The sequence below is a fragment of the Nematostella vectensis genome, chromosome 14 (assembly GCF_932526225.1).
Source record: "Nematostella vectensis chromosome 14, jaNemVect1.1, whole genome shotgun sequence".
NCBI lineage: Eukaryota > Metazoa > Cnidaria > Anthozoa > Actiniaria > Edwardsiidae > Nematostella > Nematostella vectensis.
Genome location: NC_064047.1, coordinates 1,868,162 through 1,885,279, shown reverse-complemented (window position 1 = coordinate 1,885,279; position 17,118 = coordinate 1,868,162). Strand labels below are relative to the sequence as shown.

General features: G+C 42.3%; 1 protein-coding gene across 2 annotated transcripts; it reads right to left on the bottom strand.

Annotated features, from left to right (window-relative positions):
• Nucleotides 1-2,128: 2,128 nt before the first annotated feature.
• On the bottom strand, nt 2,129-15,794 carry LOC5518797 (T-box transcription factor TBX15). 2 transcript variants are annotated; one of them, XM_048722124.1, is made up of 8 exons: nt 15,635-15,794; nt 9,207-9,393; nt 6,005-6,121; nt 5,444-5,600; nt 4,467-4,631; nt 3,976-4,040; nt 3,321-3,424; nt 2,129-3,203 (listed from the first exon to the last, which is right to left on the bottom strand). In XM_048722124.1, the coding sequence occupies exons 2-8, from the start codon at nt 9,338-9,340 to the stop codon at nt 2,779-2,781; spliced, it is 1,167 nt and encodes a 388-aa protein (XP_048578081.1). In that variant the 5' UTR covers nt 9,341-9,393; nt 15,635-15,794; the 3' UTR covers nt 2,129-2,778. The 2 variants fall into 2 exon arrangements, with proteins under 2 accessions (XP_048578081.1, XP_032219494.2); XM_032363603.2 differs by lacking the exon at nt 15,635-15,794 and adding an exon at nt 10,406-12,585.
• Nucleotides 15,795-17,118: the final 1,324 nt, after the last annotated feature.

Below are 17,118 nucleotides of genomic sequence, written 5' to 3'. Positions count from 1 at the left end.
GTTTCGGACGCCGCAAATACTAGGGATTATAATTTCTGTTAACATAGATGCGATGTTTAGAGCCAGGACGACGGCGCACATAACTGTGTAGCCTCGTTTGCGCGGGTTCCATAACCCTGTAACCCTTGTGATTGTCTTGAGGAGTATCCCTGGACCAATGCGTAAGGCTGTTGTTACGTAATCACTACCTTTGAAAGAAGAAATCCCTTGCGATAACTTGTCGGTGGCATGATAATTAGTCAAGGGATAATTTTTAGGATCCAATAAATTAGAGTTTTCGCTGGCTCCAACATGCATCAGGCTTGCCGGCTTATCCATTCCTCAAAAGATTTGCGCTATGTTCGTTAGATGGCGTCCACAGCCTTTCAGCTTTGAAGTGTAATATCATCTCATAAAATATGGCTATTATATAACACGCGTGATCGAACGTGTCGTGGTGTGATCTTTTATTACTGTACACCAGGGTATGTCGCGCACTTCCGATACACGAAGGCGCGAAGAGAAATAGCGAATACTTCTGGTGCTTAGGCTTAAATGCTTTCCAACGTAACAACGTGCAGTTGGAAAGCGTTTTCGTTACGGTTCTGAGTATGTGTTATCACATTACGTGATCTTTTGTTTAAATATAACAACTATGTTTTTTTTTTATTTTGTAAGATTACGTAACTACTTCAGCACTACATATCGTATATACGGTAGAGATATGATAATTATTTCATCTCGAATGTTGGACGCTAGTACCACTGTGTAACCAAACTTCATGGTATATTAGATTAAGGCCTTAATCCTCGATGCTATATAATCAACGCATTCGATCGAGGAATACGTTCCCGGGTTTTTTGCTTATAGGGTTTTATCCGGGTTTTCGTATCGGGCGTGTGATTTTGAAGTTGTATTTTCATAAGATTATTGATTTTTTGAATTGTGTAATTGCACTTGCACTTAAGTAATATGTTAGGTATTATAATTTTAAAGTTAAGAATACTTTCTGCATTGTATTTATATACCACGTTTGATTTCTAATAAAATGTGTAGTGGTACGAGTTCGCAGGCTGTTGTTTTTGCGCCTTAGTGTGCGGCTACCGAAGGGTAATAATGAAACGTTTCACTTTCGAGGGGGTGGGGAGGGTAAAAGACAGGAGCTTTCTTGATCCCCGAAAGCAGTTTGCTGGGGCGAATCTAGTTTTTTTGATAAATGGGGGGGGGGGGGGGGGTGTAGACTCAGTGACAAAGGGGGGAGGGGGTATTTATTTGTTTACATATAGCTTTCTGGCAGCCCAAAAAGGGGGTTAAGCCCCCTAACCCCCCCCCCCCCCCCCTAGATCCGCTAGTAATTTGTTAGTCGAGTAAATGCAAAAGAACATTTGCGAAATCATGTATGCGTGAGGATGGACACATTTTTATTATTATCATTTTTTTGCCCTGTTGGCTCTGACATGCATTACGTCACTGCCGTAACAAATGTAGCAATCCGGGATACGACAGATTCAAAGCGTCCAGACATGACAGAGCCTTACAAGCCTCTACAGTATTCATTTATAAGGAAATTTCCAGAAGGGGCGTTGCTTTGCCCCCCAATATTTTCTTACTGTTTCTCCCAATCTTACATGGCCTGCTAAGGCTCTAAAACACCTTCATTTCATTTTCCATCTACACCACAGCGTGGTGTAACCATGAAAGATGGGGCTAGGTACTTCATTCGCGTCTCTATAAATGCTTGGGTGTCAATTGGGTCTCTGTGTTGGAGCCAGAATCTCCTGGCTGACCATTCGCTGCCATACAATGTCTCAGCGAATGTCACAAATTTATTATTACGTTTTCTCAAAGTTGGGGACGAATTCCGTTGTCGGCCACTCCCTCTCTCTGTTATGCATTTTGTTCCTCCTTTTTACGTCATATCTTTTCATTTAGAAGACAACAAACATTCCTACTAATTTAATATCAACTCCTTCTTCCACACCATTTCTACTGTTGTAATGACCAATAACGTTGCTGGGTTATCATAAGAAGGAGTGAATTTGGGAAAAGGCTTGATGGGGGCTCAAGTAAAATCAATATTTTATGGCAACTTAATGGGCGCTCCTTTGGCTCGTTTTCCCTCATGCTTTTGCCAGTTAAGAAGTCAAACTGCAGGTAAGACTTTCATTTGTGTTTTTCACTACTTAAGCTAGAGGAGTTTTCCTTGTGCTTTAAAATGTACTGTTTTCTATGGCAATTAGCACAAAAGCATGCCTTACCAAAATAACTTTATTATATACAAATTATATCTCTACAGTATCTTAGATAATTCCAATATCAACAAATGCATGCTGAAAATTGATAGAATATATTATAAAAGGCTTTTTTACGTTAAAAAAATTTGGCTTTACTACTTTATATTTGTTAATAATACTGTATTTAAACACGTGGAAATTATAGCTACAATAGGGGACTTGCGCTAAGACATCGCGACCTTTTTGGGTGGCAAATTAAAAAAATAAGAAAAGATTGCGCCCGTTTCACCAGAGAATGACGAAAAAATTAAATCTTTAAATGAAACTAAGCTCTTTCTGGTAAAAAGAATTCTGGATTCTTTCGTAAGCGCTGAATGAGTTGCTTTTCGTTGCGCAAGTCCACAATTGGATTTTATCAACAGACCATGATGTACATCATAGTATCTTCATTTCATTTGTAGGTTCCAAACCCCCCTTCTCCCCCAATCCTGACCCCCTTGGCCTCTCCCCCAATCCTGACCCCCTTGGCCTCAAATGTAGCGCAGGAGGACATTTTTATAAATGTTCAAATACATGCTGACTGGCCAGCGGTCCCTCCACTATGTCCATGTGCTGATCCGAAACCATTTGCGAACATCTCTGAATGAATCGGTAACCCATGCGCGTGCGTATTAGAGGGTCCAAGTGCATGCGGGCTCGTTTGCCTCCCAGGAAAAGCATTTGCATATGGCGCGAAACTCGTCACTGGCACGTGATAGCCGCGTGGTATGCCATTGTAGCCTTCCGGTGGCGGCGGTGGGCAGCATGGCCCCATGGGATACTGCGGAGGGAGAATAGTTCCCGAGGGTAGAGCAGGAAGGCACGGATGACTATTGTATGGCTGGAAGACTGTGGTGACGGGGGACGGAGGAGACTGGGGAATGCTAGTGCTTGCGGTGGATGGCGGGAAGGGCATTTGGGGCCCTGATGGTGGGGAGTACCGGTCTTGCTCTGCCAATAGAAACAATATCAACATTTAGATAAACAACCTAGGTTCTTTTTTTACCATTATTTGCGTTGCGTGACGCAAGTGTACCATAATATATTGCGTGATGTGGATTGCGTTACCTTTGATTCCTTTCTCTCCTCTCTTCATGTCAGGGTACATAAGCTGTGGCGGTGCAGGGGGTCTGTAGTACGAATAAGCATGCATGATCTCCTCCATGGGATCCCTGTGGTGACAAAAAAATTAAAATAAAATGCCTACGCTCACCAATAGTTGACAACACATGACTACCATTAGACAAGGCACGTTAGCAGGGCTTGATGAGTAGGAGAGAGTTGATAAGTCGATACTTCAATTATAAAATATCAGCGGGGTGGTTCGTTTTTCCATTTCAGTGGACCAAATTTCCGGTAAACCAGTCGCCTCGCCTTATAATATTAGGTAATCAATCTTGTATTTAAAATGTTATTAATATGGTGCTTTTTGACATATATCGATAATAATAAAGATAATTATTATAAAAAGATTTAGAGAGCCATTTTAAAGATATATTGATGTGCACGGTATATCTCCAGCCAGTAATATATTTTTGTTTGTTCTGAGCGGACCTTCAAGCCGGGTGGGGGGGTTCGTCCGAGCCCCCCGAACCCCCCCCCCCCCCCCTCCCCCTGGCTACGGGCCTGATCACTTTGGCGCGGTCAAGAAAAAAAAAGGAGGGGAGGGGTCATCCTTCGCGTGTGGATGCCCGGGCGCGATGATAGGACATTGACTGCTGACCTTAGTCTGCCGGAATCGCGGAAACCTTTTGCAAAAGGATTACTGTCGATCTTTAGACGAGTGATCTGTCACAAAAAATATATTTAATAATTTAATATTTAACAAGAATTCCAATATTTAGCAGTATAGAATTGTCGCTAGCGTATTGTCCTAAGTTGTGGACCATAAGATACTAAGTGTGAGAAAACATTTATATTTATAGTCTGATTTGCAGATGTTATTACGATATTTTCTTTGTGAATTTGGTAAATAAAATATAAAACCTTGTTTTTAGATAGTTATTTGGAGATTTCCTCACCACATCAAAATGAATGGAAAACAACAATGTTGCCACTTTTGTTTTGATAGGCGGTGACAGTGGTAAAGTTTATTTCTGTGACTATATTGTCATGGTTACCTGTTAATTCTGATAGGCGGTGAAGGTGATAAATACATATTAGATATTTGGCGATGGTGCAGATTTTTTATATGGTAGATGTTGTCAAAGTTACCTGTTGATTTTGGTAGGCGGTGACGGTGGTAAAGATGGTTTCGGAAAATGTAAAGGTTTTCCTCTCCGAGCAAGGTCGATCGATGTCAATACTGGCTTCGCTCGTGTCTTTCTTTCTGATGATGTGAATCCGTGGCTGGTACTTGTGCATTGAGTGGAGGATTATCTATTTGCAAAGAAAAAGCATATCATCATCATCATTATCATCATCATCAACAACATGACCACCATCACCATCACCATCACCATCACCATCACAATCACCATCGCCATCGCCATCGCCATCGCCATCGCCATCGCCATCGCCATCGCCATCGCCATCGCCATCGCCATCGCCATCGCCATCGCCATCGCCATCGCCATCGCCATCGCCATCGCCATCGCCATCGCCATCGCCATCGCCATCGCCATCGCCACCGCCACCGCCATCGCCATCGCCATCGCCATCGCCATCGCCATCGCCATCGCCATCGCCATCGCCATCGCCATCGCCATCGCCATCGCCATCGCCATCGCCATCGCCATCGCCATCGCCATCGCCATCGCCATCGCCATCGCCATCGCCATCGCCATCGCCATCGCCATCGCCATCGCCATCGCCATCGCCATCGCCATCGCCATCGCCATCGCCATCGCCATCGCCATCGCCATCGCCATCGCCATCGCCATCGCCATCGCCATCGCCATCGCCATCGCCATCGCCATCGCCATCGCCATCGCCATCGCCATCGCCATCGCCATCGCCATCGCCATCGCCATCGCCATCGCCATCGCCATCGCCATCGCCACCACCACCACCACCACCACCACCACCACCACCACCACCACCACCACCACCACCACCACCACCACCACCACCACCACCACCACCACCACCACCATCACCACCACCACCATTATCAGCAGCAGCAGCAGCAGCATCAGCATCAGCATATATTGTCATGCGGACATCATGCCTAGCTATCAATGAACACTCACATGTCCTTGTTGGTCCAGCTCGTTATTGGTCAACTTGACTTTATCGAATGACACGATCTGTCTCATCCATTCCTCCCCAAGAGCCGGAGAGTCCGGGTGAATATAGACCCGCCCGGGCATAGGAGCGTCTGCATTCCCCGCTACCACCCACTTGGAACTGGCATAAACCAAGAGGTGGATTTAAGTAATGCCGAACACCACGGAAACCACCAAGTAAAATTATTCATTTTGTGCCAAGAAGCTGCTTCCGTGCAGAACATGCATCGCAGAGCAGGCCTGTAGCCAGAATAAAAATTTTACCGAGGCAAAGCTACCCACTGGATGATAAATCCAACAAAAGCAGGTACTTTATCTCATACTTTTCAATTGTGAAACACTAAACATCAAAATTTTACCGAGGCAAAGCTACCCACTGGATGATAAATCCAACAAAAGCAGGTATTTTATCTCATACTTTTCAATTGTGAAACACTAAACATCAAAATTTTACCGAGGCGAATGCCTCACGTGGCTTTTGCTGGCTACGGCCCTGCAGTGTGACGACTGCCCTTAGGAACTTACCTATGATATGCGTATCTGTAGCGTTTGCCGTCCAGCGGTATTACATCCATCACTAGTATGTAGTGCGCATGGGGATCCAAACCAGACACCTTCACGCGAATGGCGGGAAACATGCGCCTGCAAACATGATAACAGCGGTGTCATAACAAATGGTGGAAAACATGCGCCTGCAAACATGAAAACAGCGGTGTCAGAACAAATAGCGGGAAACATGCGCCTGCAAACATGATAACAGTGGTGTCAGAACAAATGGTGGAAAACATGCGCCTGCAAACATGAAAACAGCGGTGTCAGAACAAATAGCGGGAAACATGCGCTTGCAAACATGAAAACAGCGGTGTCATAACAAATGGTGGAAAACATGCGCCTGCAAACATGAAAACAGCGGTGTCAGAACAAATAGCGGGAAACATGCGCCTGCAAACATGATAACAGTGGTGTCAGAACAAAGGCGGGAAACATGCGCCTGCAAACTTGAAAACAGCGGTGTCAGAACAAATGGCAGCAAACATGCGCCTGCAAACATGATAACAGCGGTATAAGAACAAATTTTGGGAAACTTGCGCTTGCAAAAATGAAAACAGTGGTATCAGAACAAATGGCGGGAAACATGCGCCTGCAAACATGATAACAGCGGTATCAAACATATGGAGGAAAACATGCGCCTGCAAACATGAAAACAGCGGTGTCAGAACAAAGGTGGGAAACATGCGCTTGCAAACATGAAAACAGCGGTTTCATAACAAATAGCGGGAAACATGAGCCTGCAAACATGAAAACAGCGGTACAAGAACAAATGGCAGGTAACATGCGCCTGCAAACAGAAAACAGCGGTGTCAGAACAAATGGCGGGAAACATGCGCTTGCAAACATGGTAACAGAGGTGTCAGAACAAATGGCGGCAAAAATGCACCCTCAAGCATTAACAGAATTATCACACATTTGCTCAAATACCGAACGACTAAATGGTCAAACCATCTTACATGAAGTCCCCCCACACTGCCTTTCACTACCTCTTACCCATTGACCCTTAAACGCCCCTGTAACTAGAAATATGCTATTTATTAGAGTGTAATCACTCTCAAAAAAGGAAACAAAATACATCCATGTGGAACTATCTGCTCCAATCTGCGGCTTTTTGGGTTACTAATTGCTGTAATAACCGTCTTCGGTAGTTTAAACTGACCAAAAGGCCGACGCCGAAAGGTTTAAACTAAATGAGCGTAATTCATGTAATGAGACGTACAAATCGCTATATGATAGATGAGCTTGTCTGGTTAAGCCCCTAACGGGGCCTTTCAAAGGCTGTAAATATGCCGGCATCACTAACTCTTTCCAAATGGCGCATATACATACAACAATGCTTACTAATAGGGTCAGCACGTCACGAAAAAAGACGTAGCTCTTCTTTTGAGTTAACATTTAACCATTTCTTCTTGGACTCATCAAACATGTTTTTAAAACATTAAAAGCCAGGTTTCGAATATCTGAAAGGCAAATTTTTTACCACACGATGACGTAATCCAATAAACTTTAAAAAAGGAACATTGAGATGCGCTTGTAGTTTGAACAAATAAGAAATGATACACACAGCGAAAGAAAAGGTATTGAGCAGAGGAAGGATTTTAGTGCCGTTTAGGATATTCAACCGCTAACAGAGGCTTGATGACTTCCAAATGTCTTCAAGCCGTTTCGTCGACCATCATCCTTGGGGCAGACCGGAGGAGAACTGGGCACGCCTACGCAATCGTAAACAGGAAATGACGTAACGAAGAACTAGACAAGATTGTTCTCTCAGAGGCTATGCCAGAGGCTGTTACTAAGCAAGCCGTTGGACTTCATATCGTGGATCATTTATGCAATATCAGAATGAATTTATGCAAAACTGAATGTAAGACACTAATAGAATGCTTAATCGTGTTTCGTGCAAGTTTTTCTGCTCTGTCCTGGCTGTGACACTTGGATTGTTTATGATCCAGTTGCTGCTATATCCAACTCCCTTCAATGGTCACGCGAATATGGCAAATATGGCATTTCTAGGAATTACTATATTGCCAAAAAAAAAAGCTTAAGGGGCAAATGGGTCTGTGAATCGAGTTATATTCTAAGCTAGATTTTTTTTTGAGCGGCTTTATTCCAATTGATATTTTTCAACGGTTTGCATTTAACTATTCCCGGCTTTTTTTCTTCTTTTCTTTATCTTCACTGTTTTTGGGGTTTCCACACAGTGTAGACCATCATCCGTACTACTCCCTCGATGCCTCAAAATAAAATAAATATCTCTACAAGCTCGAGCTCACCTCTGACCTTTTATCGGTTAAAGAGTTAAAAACTTATTAATTGCTCCATTCTTTTTGTTTTGTCTGTCCGAGCGTAACCTAGTAGCCCCTATCTTGACTGCTGACATTACCATAAGGGGGCACACTTGGGCTAAGCTTCCTGGTTTTAATTGAATTTTACGCTCTCAACCCAAACAGGGAATGAGTAAGTGTACATTGACAAGCATCTGCTTGATACCTGTTTTTGTTTATTAAAGAGTGTTAATCAGCCCTCCTCCCCACCTCATGTTTCAAAACGAATGATAGGTCTTTTAAAGGCAAATGGCATATCACATTTCTGTCTTCTCTTCGGGAACATTTCTAAAGGTGTGTCTATCAGACCCCAGCTTACCAAACGTATCAAAAGGTCTAAAATAAGCCGAAGTAGAGAAATAGTCATTTTTACGTCTGCTTTGAAACAAAAGATGATGTGTTGCTTTTAAGTTCTTGTCCATCACACTATGGCTTGAAATTGATGATCTTCACAAAATTGTTTATTTTTCTTTTTAGTGCTATTACAAAACAAAACACGCATTTAATTAATTCTTGATCTAGAGGTTTATAAACAATTTCAGAGATGTTTCTAGATAAGTTAGATCGTCACGTACATACGAAGCATATTCTTTATATTCTCACTACCCTAATTATTACAAACGTTTCAGTTTTCCCCATCCACTGTCGCTATCATGGAAATCCTGACTTTTTTTCACTAGCACCCACCCACCATGTTCATCCCCACATTTTCGACACTTTCTGCCATCACTTCATTCTATGTACTGGATGTACGAAATAAAAATCACCACAAACATACACAATATAGCCCCAGGCACAAAGAGTGGAACCCAGATTCGAGCTTCAAGCTCCCTATAATCCACTTCTCTTACCTTCCCGCCTTTGTAATTATCATCTCCGTGCCAAGCTCGTAAAACCTTCGCCACAAGTCGTGCATTTGTAACTCGACCCGAATTCCATCTGACTCGCTGCCGAAGGTGCTCGCGGGTGGTACTCGGCTCTGCATCGCTTGTAAGGAATCTAGAGATCGGCTCGTCAGATTCGTTTCTTCTTCAGCCTCTATACGAACAAATACAAACGATCGGAGTAGGTGTTATACCCTATAGCGTATAGTTTGGGTGGGATGGGAGAGGAAGATGGGGGAGGGGGTACTTTTACTTTTGGCATCCCCATCCCTCCCCTGACAGGCGGGTCTTGTGATGCCATGGCTTCCGTACACTTCTTAAAGAAAAAAAGAATCTGTTCGGAGAATAAGCAATAAGGACGGATACTAACAGACACCGCGCACATCGAGAGCGTCTGTTAAAACAAGGTCCTATGAATGCATTGTATGTAGGCTTCCATCGATCCGGCGTCCATTTTTATACCATTACAGAGGGCAGGTCCCTCAAAGAACCACAGCCCCTGAACAAAGCAGACATGGGAGCTATTACTAAATAGATCCATAATGTTCTACCCGTATAATTCGGACTTCACTAATCACTCCTTATCTTCGGATGACACCAATTTGTCAAACTACGTAGGTTAATAATTGCTAAGGATATTAGCAGTTAATCTATGATACATACCCTATACATACAGCCAACACTATTTAGTTTTTTTTTTTTAGGAAATGATTGAGTGTGTAATTAACAGGGTATTGGGGTTTTAGACAAAGAGTAATTCAATTCATCAATGAGTGGACCGGGCTTGCCAAGATATGGCAAGATATATCATTATCGCGATGGAACTCATTTAAGAACGTAAATAATATTTAGCAGCGTATCAAAAACGGATCTTCGTCTCGAAACTCAGCATTTGTAAGGATAATTTTCTATGAAGTGCCTTTCTGAGCTAAAGACAATGTGTTACATGTCAAACAACACGATAACCCGTGCCGAGTAATTCGAACGCGATAAACCATCTTACAGAGTTCTAATTTAAGAATAAAACCATTGCGAACAACTAATGGTTTAAACTCGGAACATCACACACCGAGAATCATCCGGCCACCGAAGACGAATTCCTCTCAACACAACAAAAACAACTGAGGCTCTTAACGTTAAAGATACACAGAGTACTTCGGAACTACCTTGGTGGCTCCGCTTTCTTTTGAGCCTCACAGAATCCAAAGTCTCTCTACTTTTGATTAGTGCATCAACAGAGAAGGCATTCGCTCGCGAGGAGAGCGTAGGACTGTAGCTTGCCAAGGTTTGCATTGTACATTGAGCTCGCTCTCTCTCTTCGTGTGATCTTCCGTTATGTGGCCTGCACCGCTGTGCCGATGGGCTAAACTACAGCAAAGCGCTCTAGCAGATGTGCTGACTGATGACGTTCCACAAGTCCCACTCGCCGATTAGGTCAATTACGAGTGATAATTAGATTAATCGACTCCATCACTCGTCGGGTTGTTGGGCGAGCGAGCCGCGCTGTGTAGCTCGGGGCTAGTAGATATGTTCTCGTGATCATTGGGGTTTGATTACAAAGAGCTGCCGATGCGTTTAGCACCGTGGAATAACAAGAGAGCGAGATGTTGACTTTGGAGCCGTTTATTGTCTGGCTGAGCTGGTAATGGGGTATTTCCTAGGAACAGTATTTTTAGCTTTAACATAATGACATTGTGCGTCTTTTGCCTTAGTAAAACCTTGTATTGGGGTATTGACGCTATTGTCAAGAGGTATATTTGTGTGGCAAGGACGGACTAAGCTAGGAGGTGTAATGAGAGTAAGAGAGAGAAAAACAAGAGAGGATCAAACAGGAGCTGCAAAATTTCACCGACAAAAGTACACAAAGTACAAATTACACCCCCTCCTGTCGCCCTTGGTAGTACGCGCCAAGACTGCCGGAAAGACGCAATAGTTATATAGTTACCATCGTCATTACCTGAGGAAAACGTTTGTGCAGAAAAAAAATCGTTACTCACGAACAGGGTTTGATGACGCAAGAAATACCGCTTTTTTGCTCAAAGAATTTCATTCTAAAATATAATTATCGAGTCATCTTTCTAAAAGACACTCGATGTAATAAAATGTAGATCTGCGGGAGACATTCTAAGTTGTCATACTGCCGAGCGAATCAATCTTAGATAATAGAAATAAAACAGACAGATTCTACGTCGACTTTACGTTTTGTGAAGTTAGAAAACATGGTGGATTTAATAACTCGAATACATGCAGTCTCTTTATTACCATCCACCCTAGTATATTACTCAGTCCAATATCATTTCTATTTCCCCATCGCTTGCAACTTCCGGCAATCAGCGGGTGCCGTTCCGTCAAATTGCCCGTAGCGTCCCGAGGAGGTTTCGCTGATGAGTTGTGACTTCCTTCGCAAGCTGAGAGCGATAATCCGACAACAACAATACACAGAGTGTGACCAAACAGCGCGTCGTAGTGGCTTTCGCACGACGAGAGACAACAGAAAATAGCTCTGTTGTGGATACCTTCCCATCTCCAGTATAGACTTTTGAGTACAAGCACTACGTATTTGAATATTCTCGAAAGTTGGCATTTTTAGTCACCTTTATGTTAACCTGGTTCCAGAGGCTCCAAGTTTCACTACTCACAAGCCGCGAAGCGGCGACAACGACTAAACAGAGAGAAGAAATGAAGAGACTCTTGAGCCAGGGTGCCTTTACGTGTGCTGTGACATTTTGTAGCTTACGCTTATGAGAGGTGAATGCGCTTTCCGTGCGCATTATCAAGAATTATTATTTTCTATATTCCGTGAGAAGACACAATGACGGGAAGCCTTGTCTGTTTGAGTTATCAAGGTATAAGATTAAAATGACTTAATTTTTACGTGTAGATTTGAATCCTGTTCGAGTTATGAAGGTTTGAGAGATCTGAGTCAAAGGTATCGGGCTTCCATGATAATATGAATAGTCGGAACTGTTGACCCTCCGCAAATTCGAGCCGTTAGCCGAGTATCGCCTCTTATCATCGCCCATAGTTTCACGAGTCTCAAGACTGCAGACAGCTCGTGTCAATAGCGACAAGCTATATTAAAAGAATTGTCACCATCATATTAAAATACTCGAGCGATGATAACACGAAGTGACGACCCATTTTGTTAGGGCGGATAACAAGATCCCGTTGAGATTTGTCATCTGCGCTCCATATTTCGTCTACGCGCGCTCAGTTTGCCTCTTGTTGTGACAGCTAAACACCCAAGTTCCTAATTAATGATTATCGTGCTCGATTAATTTTGGGATTGTTTTGATTTGTTCGGCGTTGATTATTATTCTTAACATGAAAAAATAAATTGAATTTGTTAATTAAATCGATTAATGTTAAGGTCTGTCATTGTTCTTTATATAAAATGGTGGCATCCATTAAACGCTCCTATTTAGGCTGTAAAGAGATTGTACGGAAGAAGCTCAGATCTAGATAGTTATGAATTCCATAATGCCATGAATTCAAGACTGCCACGCGGTAGCTATCACGTGAATCGACACTTGATAGCTTACGGCTCATCATTGCTTTTGATCCTCGTCCGACATCATTATCCGTCATCTCTTCAAATAATTGCTGTTATCTCTTACGCGATAATGGAGAAAACAAATACCCGCAAATGATAATAATATGTGGTGAAACAAGCTTCCACTTGAACCACCTCAAGTAGGCCTCAGCACTTCTATCCGTGTGTTCACCTTTGATTCCGCATACGGGTACTGATCAAGTAAAACTAGGCTCAGTACTTTGCGCCAGCGTCTAATTGGTCTCCCTGTGTCGGCACTCAAAGCTCTATAAGAACCGTAAATGAAGGCGGGCTGTTATGACATTGTCGTGGGAATGTCTAAAAGGTTGGTAATGTCCTTCTTTGACCGTGCCGCCTCGCCAGCCATATTTCACGCGAGCTAATTAAGGCGTTTTGGGCGATTTGTTTCGCGGTTGTATGATTTAGAGTCTCCCTCGCAGGCGTTTATAGGCAGGCGTCCGTCGCTTTCTCCCCCCCCCTCCACCTCCTATGATTGTATCCTTCTTATACCGCATTCACACCAGTATCTAAACCAGTTTAAAGGTGGGGTAATTAAACTGGTTTAAATTTCAATCTCCCAAGAGCGGACAGAACCAAGAACAAAACTGAATAGACTGTGCTGTAGACATGTCACTTAGTGATCATTTAGCTAGTAAGAATTCGACACAATTAGAAACTGGCAAGCTATCAGGCAACGAAAAACCTTGTTTAACTAACCATGGTTTTGGTGTGAATGCAGCATAAGACAGGGCAAAATCGAACATTAGTGGGCACCCAATGCGTTATGCGAAAACACAGCAGTTTTTTTTCTTAGCGAGAATTCGCACAAGAGACTGGAGACCCTAAGTAAGATCTCATCAAGCCAGATAGGATTCTGGTTCGAATTAAAGGCCCATCTAAATCTGAGTAAAGAGAGGCCGCCTATAATCGGTGACCGGTCGCTTCACATATAACCACAAACGCGCCACAGTGCAGCGGCGAACCATCAGTTACACAATGCACTGCGCGAACCTGATATCGGCGATGCGTAAGAGTGGTGAAAGGGTTATGATTGACGTATGCATGACGTCATGTACTGACGTACTGCACAATGTGTGATGATCGGAAAGAGTCGCTAGCATCCAAACATATCGTTGCAAACGATTTGAAAGGTGTGGATAAAAGGTTGCTGTTTCGAGAATTTCCAAATGCACTGCAAGTGTTGGGAGTTTTTTTTTTTTTTTTTTTTATGAGTGCTGTGAGAGTCGGTAGCGTTTGGGTTGACCATTACTGACGGCATTTACCATTTTGTTGATCGCAGAGTTTATAATCGCTCTTAAATACCAGATGTATAAGGGCTAGACCGCCAATCACGGCACAGATAAGCCCTATCAGACGCGATCATCGTCACATGGATCAACTTCACGAGATTGCCCGCTCGTCCCCTCGCATTTGGCGCTAAACAATTTGTTATATCTCTTATATACATTGACCCCGTAAGGGATTTATCTCAAACAGGTATTTATGAATTGCCGTGGAATCTATAACTTAATCTAAAGCTGTTTACGATAGCGGTTTAGTTAGTCACGCCCTGTTTTGTCGAACCTTGATGGTGGCTCCACACCCTACAAGCTTTTACAGCTTTTTTTAGTTTTTTAGTTTTTGTTGTTACAAGCTTTTTAGTTGTCTTAATAAGACGGATCTATATAAGACCAAAATGCTTGCAAAAGCGGCTTCAAGCTGGTCCTATACACTTAAAACTTGTTTTTTTTCACTGGCATAAATGTGATCAAAACCTACCAAAAACAGGTATATTACAGTATCCATATCATAGCATTCATAAAAGGATAGCTCTTTGGCATTTTCCCCAGCAAGTTCTTATACAGGTTTTAAAGGTATAAAGTATATAAAGGTATAAAGAATATAAAAGATAGCAATGCTTTCTTGGATAGCACTTTCGGCATTTTCCCCAAGTAAGTTCTTTAGTTCTAAAAGTTATTTAGTTCTAAAAAAATTTAACGTATAAGTATATAAGAAAATACAAATGCTTTCTTACCGAAATCATTTCAAAGACGCTTACGAAATTATGCTGAGGACATTAATAAACTGTGTTTCGAGACACTTAAAGCATTGAGTTCTTATGGCTGTCTTATGGCTGCGGGAGCATCCAACAGCGATGGAATTTAAGTTTGAGATTAGGGGTGCAGAATCGAATTCCCTATGCTTGGGTGAGTATTGTATTATTATTTCGAAAATGCGCGAACGCTTTTGACTTTTCGGCGTCATGCGGGAGAAGCGAGCTTTTAAAAAATTAAACCATTCGGCGAGCAACAAGATTGTAAACAACTTTAAAATTGCATGAGTTGTCTATTAGTTTTCTGTTGGTCGCCTCGTGTGACAGATAATAATAATGCTATCAATAATAAAAAATGAGTAATTCTTTTTGGGGGGAACAAGAGAAAAAGTGAAAAGCGTTTGTGATTACATCAAGATTTCTAGAAAAACAATTTGATAAAGCAAGTGTCGTATTTTTTGACAAAATTCAGAAATCTAGCGATAATTCAGGGCCATTACGGCCCGTAAAATGCACAGTTCGTAGATTTTGAGAATTTTGTCATTTTCTCACAGACGCAAATGTCTATTCTGTTGTGATTTTATTAACTTCCAACCAAGGCTTTAGCTCGCTAAAGAACGCGTATATTATTCTATAACAAATAGTATAAGCTCAATGTTTTCTTTATAGATTTTAAGTATTATATCAGCATTCTGATATATCCGTAAATTTTTCACCTGGTATTGATCAAACATTTTCAAATTAGCACAAAACCTGCAAATTTACTGAGAACAGCTAACACTCACTCACCTTGAATCGCCAACTGCCCACACACAGTAAAAATAACACTGAAATAGAGCGAAAACAAACGAGTCTCGCACAAAACCGATAGTGGCGAGTGTAAACTACCGACACGAAGGCTGAAATAACAGACTTGTTCTTACTGCTAAAGATTCCGCTTAAAGGTCCTAGCGGCTTCCAAGCTAATATATGTGTTCAAGGCAAATCTTTTCGCCATGTGTTCGGGTGATTAAGGCAGTTAATGACTTCTTGTCGGTAATTTCATTTCGTTTAATGCTCGCTGTTTCCCTGCCGACATTTTTATGTTATAGACAGATGTGGTGGCTTAGGTCATAACAGGAATTGAAAGTCCACTCAAATAACCGCCACCGCACACACAGTCAACACTCGCCTTGTGGACATTCGGCTGTTTGGGCACCTGACTATTACGGGCAGAAATACAATCTCCGTCTACTAAAATACTAAGGAATTGATAATTAAGATGTCTTGTTATTACGGAAAAACCGGTCTTAAAGATACTCCGTTATTACAGGCAGGATAAAATCCTCGACGACATGAAGTATAACGATAATACTTAGTATACTTCGCTGTTACACCCCGCTTCTAGGGACACCCCGTTTTAACGGACAGAAATACAATTCCCGGCGACAGAAACACAAAGAAATTACAAGGAGTATCTCTCGCTAATACGGGCAGTCCCGGGTAGCCAATCAAGTTTTGTACGTGCTATTCCAAAACAATGGGATTTTTGGAATCTTAGGGTCGCGCAAAACATATAATATATGTCTCTGGAAGGAACATATATTATACGTATACTATATACGTATAATGTTGGGGCTGCCTGTGTTAAGATTGATTGCTGTAATAAAAAGAAACTAATTTGTTAGAAAATACAAATACAAAATGGATAATATTTATTCTGCGGATTTATTTTGTCATATACATCAGAATGGTAGATTGTACGCAACTCTTGGACATCTGCAGGGGCTGGTAGAAATATACACGTTTATCAGGTTTGGTTGTACAGGGCAGATGAACTAGCCTTTTGTGTATGTGGGATGCGTGTCTGTGGAAGGAACAGAGTGTGTTTTGTGTATGTGGGATGTGTGTCTGTGGAAGGAACAGAGTGTGTTTTGTGTATTGGGATGTGTGTCTGTGGAAGGAACAGAGTGCGTTTTGTGTATATTGGATGTGTGTCTGTGGAAGGAACAGAGTGCGTTTTGTGTATGTGGGATGTGTGTCTGTGAAAGGAACAGAGTGCGTTTAGTGTATGTGGGATGTGTGTCTGTGTGTATGTGGGATGTGTGTCTGTGGAAGGAACAGAGTGCGTTTTGTGTATATGGGATGTGTGTCTGTGGAAGAAACAGAGTGTGTTTTGTGTATGTGGGATGTGTGTCTGTGGAAGGAACAGAGTGCGTTTTGTGTATGTGGGATGTGTGTCTGTGGAAGGAAAGAGTGCGTTTTGTGTATGTGGGATGTGTGTCTGTGTGTAT